The sequence below is a fragment of the Corvus hawaiiensis genome, chromosome 3 (genome assembly GCF_020740725.1).
Source record: "Corvus hawaiiensis isolate bCorHaw1 chromosome 3, bCorHaw1.pri.cur, whole genome shotgun sequence".
In the NCBI taxonomy this organism is placed as follows: domain Eukaryota; kingdom Metazoa; phylum Chordata; class Aves; order Passeriformes; family Corvidae; genus Corvus; species Corvus hawaiiensis.
This window is the reverse complement of record NC_063215.1, coordinates 55,694,322-55,721,451: the sequence shown is the minus strand read 5'-3', so window position 1 is coordinate 55,721,451 and position 27,130 is coordinate 55,694,322. Positions and strand designations below refer to the sequence as shown.

At 37.2% G+C, this 27,130-nt stretch overlaps 1 protein-coding gene across 18 annotated transcripts in view; it reads left to right on the top strand.

Annotated features, from left to right (window-relative positions):
- Nucleotides 1–27,130, top strand: part of PTPRK (protein tyrosine phosphatase receptor type K) — a 392,047-nt gene that overhangs the window by 128,604 nt on the left and 236,313 nt on the right. For all 18 annotated transcript variants that reach the window (XM_048296431.1, XM_048296435.1, XM_048296424.1 and 15 more), the window contains exon 3: nt 882–1,153. In XM_048296431.1, the coding sequence (XP_048152388.1) occupies nt 882–1,153 (272 nt within the window). The remainder of the gene's footprint in view (nt 1–881; nt 1,154–27,130) is intronic.

The following is a 27,130-nucleotide window of genomic DNA, read 5'->3' as shown; positions in this document are numbered from 1 at the left end:
TTGGCCTGGCATGCCCTATCTAGCAAGTTTTTTTCTCTGAGGTTCATTAACCAGGTAGTGCCTGGTATGGAGCTGTCCCTCTTGAAGAAATGGATCAGCTCTGGGCTAGGTTAGATGGCAGCCTGTCTTTACCATCCATTCTGAAGGACAGCAGGACAGACTGATTCATCATTATTGCCTGTATAACCCGCTGAAACGTATGATTTCCTCTTTCTGCCTTTGTAGCTAGACAGGCACAGCCTGTTTTACTTTGTGTATATTTGTAACACACATTTACAAGGTGGACACTCTTCTAGCTATAGAAACTTCTGTTATCCCCTTAAATCCGTTGGAAAATGGAGGAGCAAACAAAACTTTTCCAAACAAGTTCAGCTTGGTGTCCTAAGTCAGCTATTTCCACTGCTAATATATCTCAGATTCGAGTCTGCCTCTTTTTTGGGGGGTAGAAAAAGGTGTGATAAAGCTGCATTGAGGAATGTGAACCTTATTTTTCGTTTTATTTTCAGAAAATCTGCAGAGCAAGGTGAGAGAATTTTGGCCTCAGTGACCTCAGAATAATGATTATGCTTTTCTTCTCTTGTTATTTTTTCCCCTGTCTATCTGTGATACTATTTCCAATTATCTGATCCTAAAATGAGAGAAAAGTTTGTAGGTGGAGGCATCTAGATAGGTACTCAGAGGTATGTGATATCTTCTGTACATACTGCTTCAGTCATGTTTTAAGCCATTTTATAGCTTGCTGGATTTCATTTTGATGTTTCTGGGATAAGAAAACCTATGCATTTCATCATTTTTCACAGTGAATAATCAGTTTCTTAGTATTTATCTTTTTCCTTACTACCGCCTTTATTTTCCCTCTTTCCCCCTCTCCCCTCCCTTAGGATCATATATGATAGTGATTTCCTCAGACCATGACCCCGGAGAAAAGACTCGACTTCAGCTTCCAACAATGAAAGAAAACGATACTCACTGCATCGATTTCAGCTACCTTCTGTACAGCAAGAATGGAGGAAACCCAGGCACTTTGAATATCCTCGTTAGGGTGAACAAAGGACCACTGGCTAACCCCATCTGGAATGTCACTGGCTCCACCGGCAAAGACTGGCTTCGAGCAGAGTTGGCTGTCAGCACTTTCTGGCCGAATGAGTATCAGGTAAACTTGCCATAAATTCACGCCACTTTATAATATTTACTGCAAGGTCCTATTCACTTTGTGTTGTTTTAGTCTGTTCTGATGGAGTATTCTCCCAATGTCCTGAAGTGAAGTGTTCCATTCAGTATAAATAATTATGTGGGAATGGATATTTTTTATAGCGGGTGAATGTTCATAGTTATCTATTACTGTATAATAGGAAAAAAAAATAGCTGGAAAAAAGCCTTGTTAAAAGAAATGGTAAGGTTGAAGTCCAGGAGCATCAAAAATTATAAACTCCCAGAAATAAATTGCCTGTGCAACTGTAATTTGTACTTGTCGTCCCTCCTCTTTTGTATATGCCTGTGTTACCATGTCTAATTACATGACTGTAAACTATGGTTTTTTCCACATGACATTTGCTTCATTTGCTGTGCAGGCAGAATGGTGCTCACCTAATGAGCAGCTGTTCAGGATGTGTTTTTTTCCCTGTTTGTTTGCTATGGGACAAAACCACCCGCAGTGTAGGCCTGTTGTTTGGAGGGAAAATTTGTTTTGTTATTACTAGATGCTGTTATTTGATTTGTTTGATTAACCTAAGAAAGTACCTGCAGCTGTTTTACTCAGTGGGTATTTGATGTGAAGGATAAATCTCATACATGGGCATTTTTGTTCTGGCGTGTAGGTGTGGGAAGAGTTGGATTACATGTGCTCATCTGAGTTGTTACACCATGAGGTGTTACACCACAATGTGCTTACAGGCCCCTATCTAAATATTCTTCATCAGTGCTCTTGCAAAGAGTTTGGATCTCCAGAGTAGTTATTAAATGACAGAAAGTGGCTGCTTTATTAATGGTTTTGTTGAATAGTGGTACTGTAGGATTGCTTCTTAAAAGTGCCTTTATCTAAAGTTTGTTGCAATTGCCCACCATCAAAATAACATCCATGAATAAGCTTCAGTGCAAGCAGCCTTACTTATACAGTGAAAATTATGTAACTTACTATCATTTTATGGGATTTTTTGGGGGTTTTGTTTCCGTGGTTTTAATGATTTTATTTATAAAGAAATTTCGTCTATAAAGAAATTTTATTGATAAAGAAATTTCAGTGGCATTGAAACTGGGTAAAATTTGATTTAAAGGTCTGAAGCCTGGTTCCAGAAAACTTGGCTTTTGAAGAGGTGTTTTATTAACCCTTTTTATGTTGCTAGAAAGTACCATTTGGTGTCCTTAAACAAACCTCGGGAGCCTTTTATAACAGTACAGTAGTGATCAAGTATAGCAGCATTATATGCAGTAAATCAGTTTTCTGCTCACAGATGGCCAGGCTTGACAATGAGATTGGTGGTTGGAGCCTTATCTTAGCAACACGGCCATTTTTCACTTACGTTACAGCCTCCACATTATCTCTCCACAGACTCTGCTTAAATTCATTCTTTCCTTTGCTTGGTCGTCCAACAGAATATTGAAATCATGTGTAACCCAGTTTATTTTTAAATTAAAAATAAGCCTGGAGTAGAACTGGAGGACTGTTAATGCAACCTGCTGTGATTTGTGTCCAACTTGCACAATTGCTTTTATGAACAGGAGGGGAAATCTGCATGTTATCTGTGCACAACTGCTTGTTTGCACGAACAGGGTTGTTATTTTTGTGGTTTTGGTTCTTTCAACTCTCAAGGTTCAGGTTCAACATTGCTCTTGGTAGATTTTTGTTTGTTTGTTTGTTTCTAGTTTGTTCCTTAGTTTTGAGTTGAGTTATGCTTTGGAATGGAAATATTTTTTTCATTTTTCTTGTTAGAGTTCCATGCTGTACAGTTGTACCTTGTGATTTTGGCACTTTTATCTACCTGTTGGTCAGTGAGTTTAGCTAGTACTGAGGAAAATAAGCACTGGTTTCTATAACAAGATAGAAGTGGTTCTTTACTAATCTGGGAATTGGATCCCTGCCTGTACAAGCAAGGTCACTGCTAAAGATCACTGCTGAGCACAATTGTTTGCATGTACTTTGTTACAATCAGGTCAACTTCACTGCCCTTTCCTTCACTTTTAAGTGAAGGAGGAGAGTAGAGATTATCAGGGGCTGAATAGCACAGGTTCACTCTAAGGAAGTCTCATGTGGTGACTTGGAAGTTAGCAGCCTGGCCAAGTTAGTTGTAGTAACAGTGCTGCACCTTGGCTAATTAGCTCCTAAAGAGCATTTCTGTCCTCTGCTGTGCTCTGTTGAAGCTTCATTGCCTCCTGCTCAAACTAGCACAGTGTTTTTACATGTCACTCTAGTATAAAAAAGAAATTAGTCTTATGCATTTTTGGATGGATTTAACACCTCCTTTTACTCACAGGAATATATTTTTAAAAAAAATCAAATTCCTTAACTTTCTTTAACTATATTCTGCTGGGCAATTATTTATATATTTATTTTCTGACAAACACAGTACAGTTTATTATAGTAGCTTTACTGGATAAAACTTTTTACCTAGTTTTGTACCCTGTCTCTGCTGGCAGATAGAGTGGAAGTTTGTAGAAGAGTTCAGGAACAGGACAAACTCATACCTCCCCCAGAACACACTTCCAGCCTTGAGCATATATGTGTTTCAAGAACTTTGAGTTAAGAACATAAGTGGTGCCTTTCTGTATTCCTGTTAGTACTTTTTTTTTTTTTTTTGGCAATGATTTAAGCTTCTAGTGTTTACATTATATATGACAAGGAATTCCAATGTTAATTCCATGTTAGGACTATTCCTGGGGGTTTCTCCAAGCCTGAGGCCTGTAATTCTTCACTTGTCGTATTTTGCACTCGCAGAGTTTCAGAAGTCCTGTAATGATCTGTCTTCTGTCTCCTGCTAGCAAGACATCTGCAGCTTCTATTCTGCTTGTTTAACATGAGGATGAACTCTTGAAGAAAAGGGCTTGATTAGAGAATCCCTTGGGATCAAGTTGATTTCATTTTGGTCCTTGCTGGTTCTGGAATCTTTTTTTTGTCACCCTGTTGGATATATGCCACGTTTGACCTGACTCAGGTTTGCTTCAAAGGAAAAATATTTTGTGATTTTTATTGTTTAAACTTTGTAACTGACTAGGAGTTTTGTCACTTTGTTTTCTTTGTTGGTTATTACTGTAATTAATTTATTTTGGTTGAGATGTTTATTCCTGTCTGGATAAGTTGTTTTGTCTAATGCTTCTGTTCATTTCCCCAAGTTCTCTCCTCCTTTGCACAGTAGGGATTATCCCACTGCTGAGGCCTGTCTCTTCCTTTCTGCTTCTGCCACAGTCATTTTTCCACTTCCCTTGCTACCTATGTCATTCCTTTTTACTTTGATTTTGTTTGTTTGTGGTTTGTTAGTTTTTTTGTACGCAGTCTCCCAAAAGTCTCTGTTTTGCAAATTTGTTTTGCTTCCACAGGATCACGTCTGTGCTCAGTCACATATGAGGTCCATTTTGCAATGTGAACCATGGGCTTTCCATTTTTGGTTTTACAAACCTGATGTTTATATCAGAAACTGGTAAAGAAACTCTTGACTTGGAACCATAAATTTCAAACTTGTAAAAAACTAATTACTTTGTTTCTTTATGGTTCTTTAAAAATTCACTATACAGTAATGGTGTTCTGCAGTTTAGCAAACATGCTGGCTGGGATACTGACTTCATAGGCGTGATGTTGCACCTGGAAGTATAGCTAGCAAAGTAAAAATACTGAACTGCACTGAGCAAAAGGTCTTTTATTAGCTCAAAAATACTGCAGGAAAACTCTGGAAAGTCAAATAATTCTCTTGCAGGATTGTGAATCCTGATTTGGATAATTAATTTGTTCTTTATTATAGTACCGATGATTTATAGGATTTGCAAAAGTTTAAATTGCTCAAAGATCTTGGAAAATTACTTTCCTTCATCATCTTGAAAGGTCTCAAAACTGTAATAGAAGTATAACGGGGAATGGTAGACTGAAGATTAAGTAATGGTGTGTACTGTTGGGCCATATGCCACATAAGGTAGGAAACAGATTTCTTGTGAAATATGAGAATTTTTGCCTTTTTGGATATCAGATCACTATTCCAAACTCGTAGACATGTGAGACTGTAAACAAGCTGTATACAGAAAAGTTTGGGAAGACAGGGAGTTAGAAGAGATTTAGTCATTTATTATAGCTAAGGAAGGAAAGCCACAAGTGAAATGGAAAGCACCTGCGTGAACTGCATAGAACTGAGTTATAGGCTAACTTTAGAAGAAACCCACCCTCCCAAACTCCAACTTCCTATTTATAAGGCAAATGTCCTTTTTTATATATGGACTTTAACCTTGAGATACTCTCTAACATCAAGAAAATACAAAAATCATTAAAAAAAAAAATCAGCAACATTCTAAAAGACTGATGTATTCATAGGCCTTTATTTAAAATATTTTGGAACACAGAAAATTACTGATAATAATACCAAAGACAAACTTTATAAATAAACTTGGAGCTAGTGTAACTTTTTTGACTAGGTAGGAAAAAATAATGTAATGCAGAAAGCGCTTTATTTGAAAATTTTGAGCAACACTGATAAGCAGCCAACCAGTTACTGTTACAGCTCTCTGTGTAAGTCTTGGATGTTGAGTTGCAAGACAGTGAAAATTGTCTGATGGAAATCTCAGCATGAGGAGGAGTTCAGGGGCAGAGGAGAGCAGTCTGTAACCATGTGTGAGAGGCAGTGCTGAAATACGCTAAGTTATCTGGCTTGGGAAAAGACCCAATTTAGACAAATATGATAGAGTTCTGCAAAACCCTCACTAATATAAAGGAGACTCCACTTGCAGTTCAAGAATTATGGGCCTTTTTGGTCTGGTGGGTAAACCAGATGGAAAAAAGTGAATGGAGGTTGGTCACACTGCAGGCTTTAGACCCATGAATGTGCCTGACAGCAATAGCTGTTGTGGATGCCCAGCCCCTTCCACCCCTCAAGAGTATGTGTGCTTAACTTTTTCTCTGGATTCCTAAACGTAATTTATATTTTTTATTCTGTGGTTGTTTAAATCAGTTTGGTCATATTTTGTGTAAGTTTTTGCCTGGCTGTAGAAATAAAAGCTATCTTTGTCTGCCACTACTATTCCTACACCCATTTCTCTTGGCTCTTTTCCTCTGGGGTAACATAATATTTTAGACTTTTCTAAATTGAAATTTAAAATTAAGCCTTTTAAATTCTTCCAGTTTCTAAGGGTGCTCAGAAATAAAATATGAATTAGAACATTTTTGGAGGGGTGGTTGGTTTCATTCTAGCAGAGATATAAAAATTGTTTCCTAAAATATGTTAGTAAAATATGGGTTAGCTGTATAATTAAAGAAATCTAAGATAGTAGTTAATAAACTGAGAGATTTTTTTTTTCCTAAACTTGGAATAGCTCTTGTTTGTAGGTAGTATAAATCACTGAATTGTTCCTTGTATAGGTGCATCATTCTTTATCACTCCTTTTGAGGAATAACTCCCTTGAGAATACTTTGTGGCTTTTAAGAATTTAAGGTGATTGTCAATAAACTATTTTTTTCTAGTTCATTAATGCACAATGAAATGGCTTATACATTTGTTTGTCTCCTTTGTTTTCCTTCTTTCTTTTATAGTTTTCACCAAATGAAAGCACTTTTAACTGCCTCACCGCTTACCACTATCTCTAATGTTTGAAAATATCTCCAAAGAGGAATGATGTTGCTTTCTCATCAGAAATTTTCTAAACCCCTAAGTGTTCTCCTGACTATTACTTGCTAGGCAGCACTTAATCAGAAAACTTCTTCTTTATACAGTTAATTGAAGAGTTACTCAGAGGGAGACTTTTTAAATAATGAACTTTCTTATTGCTTTTCCAAGCCTTGCTAGTACAAAAACAACAGCAGCTTTTTTAACTGCTAGGATAAACATGAATACATGCAAGCAAATCTGTCACATTTCTGTCTCATTTCTTCCAAGATATTTATTGATTTGGTGAGGACAAAAAAAGGCATAATTTCCAATAGAGTGATTACCAGAACCATTTTAATAATTTAGTTCTGCAGATCACAAAGCACTCACAGCCCTCAAAGGACTTGTACAAATACTGACTCATTCCAGTATTCAAACTGGGAAATCATAGTGCAGGGAGTGAAAGTGAGCATTGCCCAAACAAGCCTCGTCACAGCTGAAGTGCCAGCATCTAGGTTTTCAATAACACCATAAGTATTGGAGACTTCTTGGAAATTCTTTATTTTTTCTTAGAAATGACCAGCAGGCTTTGACTGTTAGTTCAGGTCTGTGGCGTTGTTTCAGCAGGGTATGTTCTGCAGGCCAGCCACAACGTGCTTTCTTTCTGTCTAGAATTAGCTCATTTATGAGCACAGGAGCTTCCTGAGGGACAAGGGAATGACAGTAGTGGGAAAGCACATAAATAATGATGATATATGCTGTTGGCCTCTCCCCCACCTATTGTGTTGTCTCCTCCTGCCCACCACATTTTTTTTTTTTTATTTAGGAACTTTAAAATTGCCTTAAGGAGATGTATGTAATAGCTTTCCTAGCTTGATGGGTTTGATCTTTGTTAGCCTATCAAAATAGATGAGACCTAATTTATTTTGGGGTCTGCTGCATTAAAAAAGAGCTAAGCTGATAAATTAGTATCAAAGAATTTTTACAATTAAAAATAGCAGAAATTATTGTTAATCAAGTGAAATGTGTCAGCCGTGTCTAAGTCACTGATCCAAGCTGTACTTCACCATTGCAAGCAGAGATGGCTCTGCCTCCACAAAACACCTAAAACTCCATTCCAGCAGGGGTGTAGAAGAAACTACTTTGTATAGGCTAAGGAACTGTGGAATCTGAGCAATTGCTTCTGTTACTCTATTCTTAGTCCTGAGTTGAAAAAAAATTGAATTTACAGAATTCTGAAGCTAAAGAGTTTATGTGCTGAAAAAAGAAATGTTAGCAGCTTACTGCCTCCCTTTTCCTTTGTTTAAAATTTTCAATAGTCTTTTCCACTGCTTTTCTTTGTTATATTAAAATTTGTAGGTTTCTTTTGTTCTACTGTGCTCTGGGTTTCCTGTGCTATATGTATGATCTGAACTGAAAGGAGAGTAGAAATATTATACTTGGAGTACTGAAGTATTGTAAGGAATTGCATGGCTCTACATACAAGACTCAATTCTCTTTCCATCAAATAATGCAGTGCCAATGAGGCTGATGAAGATTTTGACCTTTTTTCACTGTTCATGCAAAATAGTGATTATCTTCAGGGTGCAGTGATGAAAATTTAGTAGATGCTTGATGTTTTCCAAGGCAGTGAAAGATTTGGAGGTTAGTATTACCTTGATAATTACTTAAAAATCTTAAGTGGAACACTACTGGTTGTAAACCCATGAGGGCTTACTTTGAGATAAATACATAATACTTTTAGCCAGTGCCTCATTTCTGGGGAGATATATGTGACTTTAACCTCAGCACTCTTCCAGGAAACATTCCTCGCATCTGCAAGGTGGTATGCAAATTTTGTTTTAACCTTGATTACCAAGATTATGAAAAGCCTGTAGCATTCTCCTCCCTATCGTACTGCAAGCACTGTCAGGCAGTGAAGTGGAAAACACACTATTGCTAATCAGCCATCTTGGAGTGCCTGATTAATTTTTTTCAGAAATACAAGATTGACTTAAATCATCATGTGTAAATAAAGAAGTTCTGGATATGGTTCCTTTTGTCGAGATTATTCTTTTTTAGGATTTTAGTCTGTAGTTGAAAAGCATAATTACTTGTTACATAAGAAGCTCAGATTTTGAAATATTTTTATCAGCTTCTGCAAGATCATATCCCTTTCTAAGAAAAATTGTGAATATCACACTATGAAGGAGCTGCAATGATATACTCTTCCACTTGGCTCTTTTATTCACATGAAAAGTGAAATGAATGAAAGGGGATTATGGCAGAAATCAGTGATATATGCTTGAAGTAGATGGTTAAAAGAAAGCAGAAACTGATAATACTTTCATTTCATTATATGGCTTCTGAAAAGATTGAGTAATGAATTGTGCTCTGCTAGGGGTTTCCAGTCTACCCCTAAGTGAAAGAGAATAAAAGAAAAAATATAATAGTGCAGTATTGAATCATTATCAAAAAGTTCACTAAAATCTCTGCACTTCAAAATTGGAAACCAATCAGTCTCCAAATTCATGGGCCTTGAAGTATCAGGGTTTTCAGTTTAAAAGTCTGAACTCATCAATTCAACACTGATAAGATACTGTGTTAGGTAATTTTTGCTATGAAGCATTGTATGCTGTCGGACGTCTGGATTTTGCCTGACCACCCCCAACCCCCAGTGCCTCTTTGGTGTTGTGGTTTAACTCCAGTTGGCAATGAAGCCTCACACAGTCCCTTCCTCACTTCCTTCTGCCTCCCTGGTGGGATGGGGAAGAGAATTGGAAGGGCAAAAGCAAGAAAATTTGTAAATTGAGATAAAGACAGATTAATAGGTAAAGCAAAAGCTATGAGTGCAAGCAAAGCAAAACAAGGAATTAATTCACCACTTCCCATGGGCAGGCAGGTGTTCAGCTGTCTCCAGGAGAGCAGGGCTCCATCACATGTAACAGGGCTTGGGAAGACAAATGCCATCAGTCTGAATGACTCCCCTTTTTCTTTCCTCTCCCTTCTTGATATGCTGAGTATGATGCCATAAGTTGTGGGGTATCCCTTTGGTCACTGGTGTGCTTGTGGAGTCAGATGTCCTGGCTATGCCCCCTCTCAACCTGTGCATCCTCAGCCTACTCACTGGAGGGGTGGTGTGAGAAGCAGAACAGCCCTTGGCTCTGTGCAAGCATTGCCCAGCAGTAACAAAAACATCCCTGTGTTATCAACACTGTTTCCAGCACAAATCTAAAGCATTGCCACATGCCAGCTACTATGAAAAAAATGAACTCTACCCCAGCCAAAACCAATACAGTTGGAAAAAAAATAATACTGAGAATTATGCAGCTACTTAACTTTTCTTTTGTCCTTTTCTGACTTTTGTTATTAAGTGCAAGATGAAATGCTCAGGAAGAATTTTTTGAGTATGTGCACACCATGCTATAATGTATTGGTTGTTTTGATGGTTTTATTTAAAATATTTTCTCTTTTTCTGATGCTAAATGATGAACAAGCCCGAGGCTTGGAGTAAAGTCAAAAGCTGTTCTTCATCCAGACTAATACGTAATAGGAATCCCATGTTGACTGGTGATATGACCTCCTCAGAGAGAAATAAGTACCTCATATCTTTATAATTCTCTCTACCCTGTATGTGTTTCTTTTCTGAAGTTTAGACTTTGTTTGAGGTGACATTGAAAAAACAACTGAGATAGTTGCTCTGAAGGAGAAAATAATCAAAATTCAAAGATGAGGAGGCAGTGTATCAATTAATTTGCACTAGAATCAAATTCTGATCAAATGTACAAGGTCGGTGTATTTAAAGAAATAAACAAACAAGTATTGTTGAATTTTCTGCTTTGCCCAAAAGATATTACAAAGCATTTTAAAGTCACCCCCACCCTCCATGCCCCATCTTACCAGAGTGAAGTAAATTATACCCCTATCCTGGAAGTTCTGAAACACCATCTGAAGTAGAACAATTTTCTGGTGCTAAGATAGTGATGGGAAGTTTGTGAACTGGTAATTGCCCAGTGGGAGATAAAGTGATGGCACAGTCAGGCAGATAGTTCTCTGGGCTCCAAGCCAGGGATAGTTGCATTGCTGTCTTTACAGACACGTTATTTTCCTCTTAGAGAGTTCTTCCCCTTTTCCTAGTCAGTTATGGAGCTCCTTCACTATTTTCTTTAAATGTCTTTATGTGCAGCTCCTAGAAGATTTAAAGAATTGGTATAAAACTTTTTGGAGTGGATTTCTTCTGTGAAGTACCTTGACTACATAAAAGTGCATCCTAAGCTGTTTTTTTCCTGATGTTTTTTGGTTTGATTTGTTTTATTGTGGTCTCAGTGTCTTCTGGAGCCTTTTGTATGTTATCCATGAGATCTTTGAATGTACTATTCATTTGCGGGAATGGGTCCTGTAACTGGAAACCTTTGTGATTTTGCTGATGCCCGTGCCAGGATTACTGCATCTCACCTTGAGTCGCAAACAAGCAACAGCAAACGGAAGCCCAACAGTGCTGCTAGTGCTAGACAACTGCAAGGCAGAGCAAAGACATGTTTTCCATGCTCATGGAAGGTACAGATTGTGTGGGCACCCCTGCTAATGCAGAGCAGGGGAGTTAATGGGGTTGTTGCAGTGTCACTTTACTGACCTGCTGTGGTGTGAACAGCATATTTACCGGGGGTGGTTGTGTGTGCCTGCTTGCTGCTTGTGTGTGACTTACCTTTAGAAATTTCATAATGTAGATTTTTAGTCTAGAGTCAACTTTTTGGCTTGGCTTACACTTTTGCCATAATTTTCAATTTTGCTCTCTTTACTATGTTCTCCAGGCAATGAATGTGTCTCACAGGTTGTGAATTATTCAGTAGGTGGTGTCTGTTGGAAGAAAATAACTCTCACCTGGAAATAGTAGTTGCAGTTTGCTGCTATTTATGGAATGAAATTACTTACAAGAAAGGAAAGCATATTTGTTCAATGTGAATAACTGTGATAAGCCTTTAAAAAAATTAAATAGCACAAGTCCTGTAATTCCAGTCCTCCTAGTGCATTGTTGAGCTACTGAAAGAGAAATCAAATATTAGGGAATTTCTGGTAGCATTCATCTTGAGGTACTAGACAGAACAAGAGGTATGGGTTTCTGGGGGTATCATCCTGCCACTGATTTTTTGTGGAAGGAAGAAGAAACAGCAGCTGTGCCAGATTCAACAGCAGACACCTAAAGGATCTGCTTGCCTAGGGCATTTCTAGTGCACTTTGCAAGGAATAGAAAACAAGGAGAATGGAATGAGTGATGATACTGCATCTTCCAGCTGTCAAGCTTCAGCAGTAAAACACTTTTTATCTAGTGTATGTGGCTGCCCTTTGGGTGTGCATTATGCTCATATCATGTACCTTTTCTAGGTTTGATCATTAGTTGATTTGGTTGTACCTGATTAGCTTCAGGTGTTGCAGTTGACTGGTTAACTTCACAAGTAGATTTCATCTGAAAATGAAAAAAAAACTTCCCAGCAATAAACAAACAAACCCAACAACCAAAAGTTCAAAAATGAAAATCTGCTGTGGACTTCTAGGCAGGAATGGAGACAGATAATCTTCATTTAGTCTGATTTTTTTTTTTTTTTCTTCTATCTTTGTGAAATCTTAAAGGCACACATGCTCAGGTCCACACTCTCTCACTTGATTGAAGCCCTGTTTCTCACCCTCTTCTTTTCTACCATGCTTAAGGGATTACTGTAAACTTTCAAACCTCCAATAAATGAGTTAAGAAAGAGTTACAACCTGCACCATCTGTCTTTCCACCCCCCCCTTCTTTCTTTTGTGTTAACTTTTGTATTCAGTATAAGTGTTTTGTTGTATGTCTGCACTTGCAACTTGTTCTTTCATTCAGAGGTTTAGTGGTTGAAAGAAAATCAGCCACTGATATCCCTGAAACGCCATGTTTAACTCTGATGAATTGAAAGTTGGTATTTCCCTAATTCTGTTCCCTGCTTCCCACTCCTGCTATACCCAGAGCTGTAGGCAAGAGGGCTGTAATGCTGTTTTTCCCCCTGCCACTGTCCATTTTCCAGCTTTCCTTGGAAAGGGCTGCTGCCCTTGGAAGGGATGTAGAGGAAGCTGGTGTTGGTCTTCCCTCTGCACTGCCACAGGTCCTGCTGTGAAATTACTTCCAGGATGCTATTTGGCCTTCTTTGATAGGGTGAATATGTGCTGCCCTTGATGCTATGCTTGTACTTGTAAAGAACACACAAACATAACGCCCACCGTGTTTTTTTAAAAAATAAATAAAACAATACTTATTAATGGTGAATAATAATACCACCACCAAAGAAAACCCCTTTACCTAACCCTTCCCTTTTTCCATAATGGTAAACCAAGTGAATTACAAGTTCTTGTTACTATATTTCTAATGCTTTTTAATGTAAATCTTAAATGCAGAGAAACAATATGTTTTTCCATGGGAGAGAGACAAACCCTGCACATCGATCCAAATTTATTTCCTATATGAACTGAATTATTAAACTATTTGTACTGTACTGGAAGTTGTGATAAGTTATCAAAACATGGTTATGCTTTTTTGATACAGGTTGAAATATCAAGCAGCTTGCAATGCATTTCCAGGTTGCTAACCAATGTTTTCTGTCATAGCCAGATGACCAGTTGTTCATTGTGTGACAGAGAAATCAGAACAAAGCCAAAATTTGCTTGGTTAGCACATTTCTCTTTTAAATAAAAATGGTACATGCAATGGGACTTGTGCGTATATGAGTGAGCATATGTTTGCATGTGCCTAGGTTTTTTACTTTTGTTTTTTATAAAGATAAAAATGAACCTTAAAGTAAAGCATCATCTTTGTCCCTGGACTTAATTACGAGGACTTAACAGCATGTATTTGGACAATGACATGGAAATTAGCAGCAGCTGTCTGGTTTTCCAAAAAGAGCTGGAACATCAGATGTACTTATCTTGGTAGCATTGAATTCAATCTGAATTTCACTTCTGGGTGTTGATTTACTACTATTTGTCCAAAGTATAATGTGTAGCATAACCAATATTTTTCAAAACGCTATGCAAGTAGTTTCAGTTTTGTTTGTCTTGTTTCAGAAATCCTACTGAAATGGAACATGGCATGTGTTTTAATGTATTATTTGTTTACATACATTAGATAAATGTGGCATAGCGCCTTGAAACAGAAAAATGTGTTAAGTGGGTATTTTGTCACAACAAAACAGTTAAATCAGACACATAAGCTTTCTTTGGCTGTAGCTTTACAGAATCATTGGTTAGGTTCAACACATTGGATTAAAGAACTGCACCCCAAATTAAAAAGGTTCCCCCCCCCCCCCTTTTTTTTTTTAAATCCCTTCCAACCCTGTAAGAGTTTAAACCTTTAATTTTTCTGGAACTCACTTCCCCCTCACCGCTTTCTTTTTTCCTTCCTCCCTTCTCCCCCTTGTTAAGGGTATTCTGTGTGATAAGATAGTACTGAAAAGTGTGGGTGCTTCAGAACCTTGTTGGTTGTGGTCAGATCTGTAATGGCAAAGAGTGATGAAATACAGGTGTCTTCACTTCTGAAGTTAGAGAGAATTTTATTTTGAGCAAGTGTATGTCTTATTCTGGAAAAGGGGTGACAGGATCAGTAGCAGAGACAATAAACTTAGTTTCTTTTATGGATATTCTTAATAATCACAGAGAGGGTTATAATTTTGCTCAGAAGTGAAGTCATAACAAAGCTAAGTAATTTTCTTATCCGTCTTAGTTAGATTGTTAATTAAATTGGGAAAACTAATGTCTTCATTTTAAAATCCAGAATAGTCCAAAAGTCTACTGTAAAGTTAAAACCGGTTCTGCGAGTGCTGCGTATGGCTGAAATTCAAGAGCAGTTTCCCTGCTGTGAAAGACCTTCAACCCAAACTCTGCAGAAAGTGGTCTTGGTAACTAATATATTCCAAATTCTTGTACTTTTTCAACAATCTTTTCTGACAAGTTTGAGGGGAGAATACTTTAATTTGGGCCAGGATGGGAGCAAAGCACAGCACATGAAAAACAAGTTAATTGCGCCATTTTGCAAATGCAGCCTCATCCCCTCCATGCAATTTAGCTTCCTTTCTGAGCAGGTTTGTGCTGTATCAGTAAAAAATTAAATAAATTACATACTAAAAAATTGCAAGCTCTGCAAAGCAAAGCTTAAGTACACCACACAGCAAAAAACAAGTCTTTCCATTCTGGGCTTATAAGTAGCCTAAGTTTGCTGAAGAGTGTGATGCTTCTCTGCTGGGTGTAGTGGGCAGGGTTGCATAGCCAGAGCAGGAGGGGGATGCAAGGGAGTGGTTTGGGGATCAGGAGGCTCCTACACTTTATAGCCTATGGCTCAGCACGGTACTGCTTTTGATGCTGAGACCTGTGTTTGCTTAACCTGGGCTGTGTCAAAACTACCTGGGACTTCTAACTTGCTGCACTGAGCAAACCAGTCCTTATTGATTTTTGGGGAAAAAAAGGTTGTATTTCCATTTAAGATCTGGGAGGTTGTTTTCTCAGGGCTGATTGGGACAAAAGCTTGCTCCAGTGCTGTTTGGAGACATGGATTTACTTTAGGCAGGTTTGTAGCCTTTGTGTTTGGGAAAGGAAGTTTCTGAACCCATGGCAAAAGCAAAATACTTGTAGGGCTTTTGTCTCAGAAATCTGCAGCTGATCAGGAAGGGATAAATCACAGGTAAGGCTCCAGAGCACAAGCTGCTGGAACAGTCAGCACCAGAGAGTAAAGGTGGGGAAGACAATGGAAAGTTGTCTCTTGAGCTTCAACTTCCTAGAACTGGGACATCAGTACAAGGCAAAAGATCTTTCTGGAGGCATCCTTTAAGGGCCAGTTAAGTTGCCTCTCGAGAACTGATGGTGACAAGAGTGAATGCCAGGAGTATTTCTAGGGAGATTTTATTTTTGACAAAAAATATCAATTATTGAATATTTGCTTTCAGAAAATACATGTCAAAGTGATAGTAGGATCTGCTTCCTTAAATGTAATCAACAGGTTTAATGTGTTTATTTGCAAAACAAAACAAAACCCAAAGTAATTAATATTTTTTTAAATTGGAAAAAAAAATCAAGTGCAGTTTTTGTAAAAATGTAAAACCAAAACCAGATCAATTTCAAGCCATATACACTGTGAACTGTAGTAATTCCAGTATTGTTTGGTAAAGTCAATTAATTCCAGAGTGAGAATAGGGATAGATACTTGATGCCTCCAAAGATCACACAGAGGAGGCGTGCCGCTGCAAATGGTACTCATTTGGGTAGAAACTCCAAGCTGAAATTACTTTTTTTATAACACTTCTCTGAAAGTGTTAGATGAAGCTAAATCTGTATCTGAAAAATGATCCAGGAAAATTTATCAATCACAGAAACTGGACCTCTGATTTTTCATAGGTATCGTTCATGTAGTTTCAAATCAGATTAGTTAATTAAAGAAAATGGCACAGTTTGTGTTTACTCTAAAATGTGGTTTCATTTGACTGCTTCAGTTTTAACAGTTAAATTACTGTAATTTTAAATGTAGTGATTTTTCATGGTGTACAAAGGGGCCCTATAGCAGATCTTAATTTCTTTTCTAAATTCTTTATTTTCATGTAAATATTATGAATTTGAGTTGATGAGTAATTTTTACCCTCACTTTTTAATGTTGAAATTTTTACAGGTGTGTCCTCCTCTAGTTCCAGAGTGATGATATTTAACGTATAATTAAACATTTAGAGCTATAGAACTTGTATCTCTGCTCTAATACAGTTACAAAGTTAAATTTGCTATGTAGAGAATAGGAATAAAATTTGGTTGCAAAACTGATAAACTGCAGAAATATGCTAAGTATTCAGGAAAGAAAGTTTTCTAGAGCTTTTTGTATACAATACATAAAAGAGTGCTAAATAAGTCAGTATTCTACATGCTAGAATGGCGTAAAATTTTTCAGGGAGGGGTTGATATTCTTCTGAAATTCTCCAGGGAGAATTTTCACACACCCTAGTTGAAATAAAACTTGGATCTGTAGGTTTTACTGGTAAATCTGGATGTGGTTATTAGTGGTCTTTAGTATGTTTTTACTTATTGTTGTTTCTTGTGGTTGCTAATGTACCTAAGCTTTGGTTTTCTTAATATTTAGAAGATGTATCAGGTGGCTGCCATTGGAGACAAGTTCCCACATAATGGTGGGAATAGTGTTTCCTTTTTACTTGCTCTTATTGCCATGGCAGATAGCAGTAATTAAAGGCAACTTTAAATATGACGTTTTAGTTTCTCTTTCAGGTTTTCTTTCTCAAGCCAATTAAAATGGAAAATACCCCCCTATTCTCCATCCCCTGATTGTGTGTTGTTGTATTATCTCTTCATTTCCACAGAGTTTGTTGGCAGCTTCATATAGGCAGCATAAAGCACCAAATTACCTAAGATTCAAACCTCTGACAGCTTTTTTTCTCCCTTGTCTTCCATCATCACCTTCTACCTAATTTGCAAATTCATCACCCATATTACAGCATTTGGTATTTTAATTTTATAAATGAATCTTTGCTATTTTTCTCAGAGGAGTAATTTGCTCCTTCATGGTTGTTTCCTTTCCTGTAAATGAGTTGTTGGTATTGTGCTGGCTGTAAGCTGCCTTTTCTAAGGGTGATTGATGTTGAGCCGGCATGCTAAGGCATGGTGCAGGCCAAGGGAAACGTTGGTCCTGAAAACAAGTAACAACTCAGTTTGAACATGAATTGGTCCGTCTCTTCTGATTAGCCGCAACATCTCAGTACATGCATTTCCTGAAGTGGAATGTAAACAGTTTTTAAGAACTGATAATTGATACAGATATTTTGTGCACCACTAATCTATGTCATGTCTTGCAGGCATGTATCCATCATTGAAATCAGCCTCTTCAGAGTTTTCGGTAATGCAGATTCAGTATCTATATGAGTCACTGTGTCAGCTCCAGGTTGTCAGTGTTATACAGAAAAGAGGCTGAGGTCTGTTAACTGAGCAGTGTACTATAGTTAAAGATGATTTGCATGGGGCATTTTAAAAAATGGTCCATTGGTTCATTGCCAGTGAAATAAAAGTGGGCAACTTAGGTGTGTAGAAGTCCAAATCAACAATAAAACACAGCCAGAATACAGTACGGTGTGATCGCTGACAGACAACTAACACCATACACTGGAACTACAAGTTCAAGAAATCCCCAAGGAAGGTCCACTGTGCTAACTGGCTTCAGCCTCTCACATTCAGATTTGTAACACAATCACCAGGTCCAGTTTGCCTGGCATTACAGTGGAGATGGAGACAGTACCTGCTGGGCTCATCTTAGTCCTTCCAAGGACACAAATAAAGATGTAGTGAGAGCAATGTGCAGCTGGAGAATAAAGTGATTATTCATTTTACAGTCAGTCTGCATGAGGAAGATTTGTGATGAACACAATGTTAGCTTAGCATGCATTTTCATACAGTAAGTATTGAGAATTAAGGAGCTGTCCTACTCGAAAATGGCACAATGACTATATTTTGTATGTTTAACTTCTATATGGACCTGGGGAACAAAGCCAATACTGCTGGATCTAATGTCAGTTAGCAGTCCTGAGGCTTAACATTTTTTGGTATCTTCAGTGATTATTTCTAATACAAGGATTAAAAAAGAAGTTCAATTATAAAAGCTTGTATTTCTCTACTACTGTAATTTCTCCAGTTACAAACACTTGAGACAAATTTTATTCACACTTAGCAGGTATATGCTGTAAACCAACATAGCCTCGTATTCCTGTGTGTCTTTTGAACATGCACATGTTGAAAAGAGCCTCCTGGCCCAGGTAAGGCATTTCTGGGCTGCTCTCAGAAGAAGCTGATTTGGCGAGTCAGGCCCATATTGACTTGCTTCTACTTGTGGTGAGTCTGCCTTAGCAGTGCCCTGTGTCACGTTGGTTTTGTTGTTCTTGCAGAACAGTTCAATTTCAGGGGAAAACTGAAAACCAGGCAATTTCAGGGGAGAACTAAAAAATTCTCGCAAGGCTGCAATTGACCTCTTTTATCTTTAAATCACTTCCATCAGAAATAAAAGATGATTATTTCCCATGTATAGTTACTATCATGTCATCTTAGTTCAGGTTATTTTCACTTACTCAAGAGGCAAGGTGGGAAGAATCTGGGATGACAGTGGTGCTAAGCTGAGCTCATCAAAGCTTCCAAGGTTTTAGAGTTTGTGTGCCAAAGAGGCAACCGAACTGCAGTGAAAAAGCAATTAAATTACTCAAGATAAAAGAACCTTTTGATAGATGTGTGGTTTAATTTAACTTCCTAAATTAATATGAAACATAACAGTAAAAAGCTTCTGCATCTGTCCATGTAGCTACACTTGCTCGACATGAAATTTCTTCCTCTCCCTCTGATTTCTGAAGGACAAGGCCATGCTGGCACATTCTGCACTGTGTAGATAGTGCTGTGCAAGTAAGTAGACCACATTGTGATGAATTGTGGGGATTGCTTTATCTTTAGTTATTCATATGCACCTGCTGTTGAATAGTTCTTTATTTGGCTATTCTTATTTTAAAATATTGTACTTCTGTTCACTCTTAGAGACTGGTTCTGCCAGAATGCCCTCACCTTGAACTTGTTCATGAACAGCTGTACTGATTAACTGCATGTAGACAAGACTGTAATCTTTCGTGATGAGTACAAATACATGTTTATCCAAGTAGCTGAAACTGTTAACAGATGGCAGATGGAAGTAAAAACATATTGTGTGCACTGCTCCTTCTTTCTGTGTTCTTCTCCCTCCTGTATTTGGGGAAACTAGAGAGAGAATTATCATGTGTTCTTGAAAAGTTGTTGTAACTACTCTGCCAATGAACTTTCAAACACTCAGCTTCCAACAAAAGAGTTTTAATGTTCTCATGTCTTTGCAAAGTTGGAAAATGTCAAATACCAGTTCTGAGAAAAACATCACAGAAACTCCTTGTCATCTATTTAGAGCAGAACACAGATATTTGCAAGACAGAATGTCAGTCAGGATTTGAAGTGGTGGTTTTTTGTCCATTTGAATGGAGAAGTACTGAGTTCTGTTGATGTTATAAAATCTTAAAATACTTAACTTACTGTTCAGAACACTGATTTTCAAAATGATTTGCAGGAACTTACAGAATCATGAATTTGTATTTTTTGTAAAAAGGGAAAACATTTCTTCCTCGAAGTGTATTGAGCAATATGACTTCTCCTTAGTCACGTTGATCAAAGGGTCACTTTTTTCTGTACCTTACAGCAGTTAAATAAAATCCCCTACAATTTTGGAAGCTTGCTTGCCTTTTTTTTCTCCCATTGTCATATCTATCCCAGAAAAGAACTAGGGAAATACTTTTTTTTTGTTTTTGAAGTATGTCTAAGGCTGTTGGTCATTTCGAAGTGTAAGTTCTTTTTTAATAAGAAACATTTGGAAGGGACTGATAGTGGCAGGAAGTTGAAAGGACAAAGAGTTCTGATGTTTATTGCCATCTTGTTAAATTAGTTTTTGCTGCAGTTAATCAAGTTACATGGGTTAGCTGTCAGAAGTGAAGTTTGAGAACCCTGTGGCTTCCATGTGGTTTTTGTTTTTCTGCTGCACTGAGGGATTTGTTTGCTTTCTCTGAAGTGTTTCAGTTTCATATTACCTTGTTATTCTCTCTCCCCATGATAACTTTTTCTTTTAACTTGAAGTTAAGCTTAACGTTGGGTTTATGATACGATACTGGATAAAAATGGTAGGAAATATTCTGTGATTTCTCTGCTCATCTTGTTGCCTGAATTACAGCACCTTCAGAGAACTGACTATTTTTTCCATGGGAAGGCTTCATTCACCCACTTTTCCAACCTAAAGAGCAGGAAACCTGGTGGGCAGGTTTTACAAGCGAGCAGTACAGACAGATTAAAACTGTCAGAAGACTGACAGTTGAAAATTCGAGGAACTGCAGCTTGACTGTAGCTTTACTTACTGAAGGCGTAGGAACATCCTTGGGGCACGATTGTAAAAGGAGGCAGTTAAGTCTGACTGCATTTTCACATGAGATTAGGAACATATTTCTTTCCCCACCATCTCCAGTGTGGGTCAGCCAGTGTCTGCTTGACCCCACACAGCTTTCCAGGATTTAGTAGGGGAAGCACTACCTGGCCACAGGAAAGTATGGGGCTGCTTCATCTGTGATTTCAGTTTTTTTATTGAAAAATAAACAGAAAAGCTGTTACAATTCTAATATATTGAAATTGTTTCCTTCCTGTTTGTGGTAGTACAGCGCCACTGCTCCCACTCTTCATGCTTTGGGATTCGTTGGACCAACCCACTGGTTAAACCACTTAGCCTGGCAGAAAAACTAACCCTGAAATAAAAGTCAGCAGAATTTTTCTTTGGCCTGTGGAAGGAGGGGCTTTGATGCTGTTAAAAGGCAGCACTGAGCAGCCAGGAGCAATGAGACTAAGAAGGAAACCAGCCCTTGCTGATAGGAAAGTGCTAATAATGTCAGCTGCTTGTTAAAATGTTGCCAAAATGATCCCAATTTCCGAAAAAACAGGTTTTTTTTTTATCTATTAAGTTTTTTTGTTTATGATTTATTAGTTCATTTAAGATGCTTACTTGTGTTTACATATCTGTGAATCCCTAGTGTTTCTTAATGTGCTCAAAAGCTGAAAATTACAAATTGCTGCAGTACAGACATTTGTTTGGGATCTGAAAGTAATCCTATGAATACCATCTCGATTTTAGTATTTTTTTACCCCTGTTTTCTGAACAAACAGGGATCTATTATTGAGGTTGTGAAATAAAAAGAAATTTTTATGTGTTTATATATAAAAATTGAGCATTCTGTGTTACCTTTGAAAAAAAAGTCACTTGTTATATGTGCTGTGTTACAGAGATCCCTTTCATGAGTCAGAGTCAGTCACTATATATCTCAGAGTGCTCACTTTTAAAATTTTGTTCACAGTTTAAATGGGCTTTATAAAGCAGTTTTGTTACTTAAAAAAAATTAAGTCTGCTGGGTCAAAATGTTACCAAATTATATTTATTGGTCTGAAATAGTAATTTGTGCTGTATCTTTCTAAACATAGTCTTCACTTTCTACTGTGACACTCAGATTATCATTACCCCCTAGTAGCTACTCTAATAGTAATCATGACTATCTAAATATTGTTATTTAAAAAATGATGTATGTAAAATTATTTTTAAGAACCTGAAAACCCTTAAGAGCATTTGAAAGTAGCACTTGCAATGTAGTAAAGATGGGAAAGCTGATATGGAATAAGCTATAATTAACAGCTGCTTCTGTTTTCAAAAGACAGCTTTAAGTATGTTTTTCATATTAGAATTTAAAGAGATAACTCCCACTGCTGGAGCCAATTTGTTAAATATGGAGAAATTGAATCCTTTGAAGGCTACTGGAAAGATTGAAAACTGGAGTTTTGCACTAGACAGCTGTTTTGTCTGGCTTCTGGTAGATGAGATGTCAAGCCCATACTTTAGCTTAATCTTCACTTGTGATTCAAGGAATGTTAGAGAATACAAAAACTTAAAAGCAGCTTCTTTTGGGACCCTTCAGAGAAACTAATTATTATTAGCGACAGTATCTAATGACCTTTTCTCATTGTGGCCTGTTATGATACCTTCTCCAGTGCACAGCAGTTTTTATTTTGCTTCCAATCATATTAATTATAATAATTTTTGTCATAGCAACCAAGTCTTACAATGTTTTGTTGCTAAGGGGTTTGTTAAAATGAAGATAAAGTATACTTGATTGGGGATTTTTTTTTATTGTTAAAATGAAAGCAAAGTACACTTAATTGGGTATTTTTTTAAAAATTAGTGTGATTTTAAATGAGAGTGGGTTTTTTCCAAGCCTTCTGACAAGCTTGGAATCTTCTATTCTGCTAAATATGTAGGTTCATTACTACTTTTTATTTCCTTTAATAAAGGGTAAGACATGCAGAAGAAAGAAGAAAAAAAAAAATTAAACTCTATGAGAAATACTCCACTATTATTCTCTCTATCATTATGGAGATATTGGAAGGATCCTTTGCTCCTAAGCAAACAGCTCATTTAAAGAGCCTCTTCAAAATAGAGTCAGCCCCACAAAAACATGGAAAATATGATTTTTCAGAGAAACCCTGTGAAAAAGTGGAATGCTGTGAACAGCTATGCTATGACGGTTAGGACTGTCCTTCAACTCTTATCCGAGAACTGTACTCCCAACCTGGCTGGGATGGTTACTGTTAATGGGATGTACTAAGCCAGTAATACAGGTTGGTGGGGTAAATGTTAAGATGCAATGTGGAGAGTAAGGCTTCACTTCTATGAATGGTTATTTCTTGAGGTAATTAGTTAGGAAACCTACCTAAGAGGAAACTTCTGTCTAGCCCCGGAAAAAACCAAATTATTATTATTATTATTATTATTATTATTATCTCTATAGCTATTTCTTAGGAATCATCCTGTTGCATTCCATAGGAGCAGTCTCACAGGAGTGAGATTTTTCTGTGGCAAAACCAAAAATACATCAAAAGGAACAGCTGAAAGGTTAAAGCACTTTCAGCTAACATGGACTGACCGTCCTGCGTAAGAGGGGTCTGGAAGAATAAGTGTTAAGAGGGCCAAGAATATCCCAACAGCAATGAACCCAAAAGCTGTTGTGATTTAAGACCAGAGAAAAGGTGACTATTACAAGGAGGAGGCAATCTTTTAAACAGTGCGAGTCATGCCCTAATGACAGTAATAAAAAAAGGGAGTTAGAATGTAAAAGAGTAACACACCAGGCCTAGAGCACTAATGGCTGAAATAAAAAGAAAACCACTTCCCCCTGCCCCTATCCCATCCCCCCCACCCTGTTCTCTCCCTTCCTCCTTCTTTCCCCCAGCTTTTATTGATGAGCACAGCACAATATGACATGGGATGTCCCTCTGGCCAGTTGTGGCCGCAACTGTCCTGCTCGTGCCCCCTCCAAACCTGCTGCCCACCTGCAGCCTCCTTGCTGGTGGGGCAGCATGGAAGCAAAGCCTTGATGCTGCGCAAGCACTGCTCAGCAATAGCTAAAACATCCCTGTGTTGTCAGCGCTGTTTTGGTCAAATCCAAAATGCAGCACCATATGAAGAAAATTACCTCCATCCTCTCTAAAACCAGCACAAATAGCTAACACAGGAATAAATGTACAAAATGGAGTATAAAAAGATCTTCATCCTGTTCATGCAAATAAATTGTTCCTCTTAGACCTCTGAGCTAATGGAAAAGAATTATGTGAGGACAAGCATAAGGATGATTCAGTTGATATTTTTTAAGATTCAATAAGAAAAATTTTGACTACAGGTTTAAATTTTCTTGTGAAAAATATCTATAAAAAGAAAACTTGCAGTTCATTTGCCTATAAAAAAAAAGAAATTATGGGTAGGAGTAAAATTTGTGGTCATAGATTAGGACGGTGAGAGAAAATCCAATACTGGATTTTCAAAAAGAAGTCTTCTAGAAGGTATGCATCCTCACAAATGAAATAAAAAATTGATGGTTAAGTGAGAGGTAATTTTTTCCAGATCATTCAAGATTGTTTTGGATAGCCAAAGCTAAAATTGCCTATGAAAGGATGCAAAAGCAATACAAGAGTGAGCCAAATAAATTTAATGATAAAAATATTACAGAATAAATGATGTGTTTGAGAAGAAATTTCAATTATTAATTTGTATCACATGGTGATCACAGATGATGGCAAAGAAACGGCTGCCAGGAGGAAAGAGCTATTGGAAAGATTCTGGATAATTCCGTGAAATATCATAGCTCAAAAAGGTAATCATAAAGAAAAATAGAACATTAAGACTTTCAAAGAGAGAATTAATACATAAAGAATGGAGGAGAAGAGTTCTAATAGCATTAGGTTTTGACTGTTCTAAAATGGTGCCTGCCATACAGCCAGGTAAACTGTGGTTAAATAAAAGAAAAAGGCAGTTTTAAAAAAGAAAAAACAACTCCCTAAATTTTCAGGATAGGCAATGAGCCTTAAAGAGCAGGAAATGTGGTGAATATATGTTTTCATGACATATTTCACACCAAGTGGAGAAAAGGGTATTTACTTGCCATTTATGGTACATCATGTAAATACTCCTGTAAATATTTTTCGGTGTAGTATTAAACAATGTAGAACAATCTGATTCAAGTTTTTTCTGTTTCATATCTGATAACTTTAACAGTGTCGTAGGTTTATGAATAAATGTAAAGTTGGTCAAAGTGTGAAGAGCAATTTTAGAGTTATATTTAATTTTGGAACTCACATTTTGACAGTGAAAATGATGGTTTGGGTCAAGTAAAAAGTACAAGAATTTTGGAGCTTCTGCTTTGGAGAGTACATAATAGGATACCTTGTATAAACTTTTGGCATTCTTAGAGGCAAGAGAGACCAATATTATTGGTGGTCAAATGGTACAAGTCAGATTAGTTTAGTGTACTTTTTTGGCTTTAAGACATTTAGAGGAAAGGTAAAATTGTCTACTCTCAACCTATTCAACTTTCATATACTTCAGAAGTTCTAATCGAAAGGGTCCTTCAGACATGAAATGCTATCCGTGTTGCTAAGTGTCATCTTCATTTCCTGATGTTTCTCTTTAGTACAATAAAGAAGATGTCTTCTTGAGGGCTATAGCTTTTGGTCTTCCATTTTAACCATCTTTGGTCCTGAAAGGGCAAACAATAAAATGGAAGTTCCTATTATTTAGTGTCCTGTAAGTCATCATTTCCAAGAAGGAAAAAAATATATAATTATAATCATCTTTCTCACCGTCCTCTTGTTGACAGCATTTTCTCACTAAGGAAACATACATCTCATCAGCTAGGAGATAGAAATCACTAAACTGCTGCTTAAAAGGGCACATGGCATTAAAGAATTTTTAGAGCTTGGGATCTCTCCTCCTAATAATCAGAAACCTCTGGATAAAAAGTTTCCTTTTCTGTATGGGTAGAATCAGATTCTGATGCTTTCCTCTGCTTTCTCTGACTGGCATTCACGAATTGTATGTGTATGTGAAGAAGCATATAGATATATAGCCTATTTTTCAAAAGTATGTGGAAAAGCAAAGCCAAAGAAATAAAACTATCTAAGTTCCTAGTGTGGACTTTGAATCTACTGCCTAGAAGATGTTCAAGAGAAGACAGAACTACTCATCTGAGGCATGTACAACAAAAAGATAAGAGGCAACAGTTACAAGTCTCTGACTTGATGTAGGGGGAAAAATGAGTATTTAAGCACCACTGTTATTATTCAGGCCAACATTTGTATATTTAGCTTTATTAATTTCCCTGTCTGCGCTTTGCACACCATCCTGACTATGGATGGAGTATATCACTGGTATGTATTTCATAAGCACTTGTCCTGTGAAATCAAGAGCCAACTCTTGACATGTGGGCAAAACCAGCTACTCTTAGTTGCAGAGGAAGGACTTGCAGCTTTCAAAGAAAAAGGAATTAATGCATTCCTCACTGGCATGATGGACTGAAATATAGTCAGGCAGGAGCAAAATAATGAAGGCTAAACCTCTCTCTATGTACAGAATGAAAAATTTGAAAAAGATGTGCAAAGCACTTGCTGACTCCTAAAAAGCAGAAGTTTACAATAAATATGTGTGAAATGATCACCATATGAGGTTGCATAGTATAAGCTGTGTGTGATCTTCATGGGTGGGCTGAAAACATAACTGCTAGGCTGTGCTCTGCGCAGTCATTGACATATGATGGCTCTTTGATTTGTATAAAATATATTTATATTTTATTGATTCATAGCAAGCACATTGTTATAGCAGCAAGCAGCTTATTTACAAAGGCAAAATATGTAATGTAAATGACAGTGAATCAAAAGAGCGTTTCAGAAATGTGAGCAGTGTGATATGCCAGTAAAATAAACACTTGTTTGTTTGTTTTCAGTATGTGCTGAAGCATATGCATTGAACCTTCTTAGGTAAGGAGAAATAATTCTAGGTAAGTGGTACTCCAGGCAGGTTATTAACTACTCTTTAAAGAAAACAGCAAGAGAAAAACCAGAAACTGAACGGACTTCAGTCACTTAACTGATAATGTTAATATACATTATATACTTTTGTGTATTTATAGCCCCGTAAAAAGTAGATCACTTACAAGTAAATGTTCCCAGGTAAAATAATTGCTCTCTTAGATGCAGGCATTTTGAATTCATTTATGATAAAAATATTCTTTGTTTTCAAGAATAATTATGGAGTTTTGGTAAGGCTCCATGGTCCATGAATACAGTAAGTTTCATGTTTCCTAGCATTGATCATGTACATTCTCTATATCTGGGGGCAAAGCAGTAGACCTGCTCCTTTCACAAGTCTTGCCCCACCTATCAGCAGCAGTGTACGAGGCTACATTTTCAAA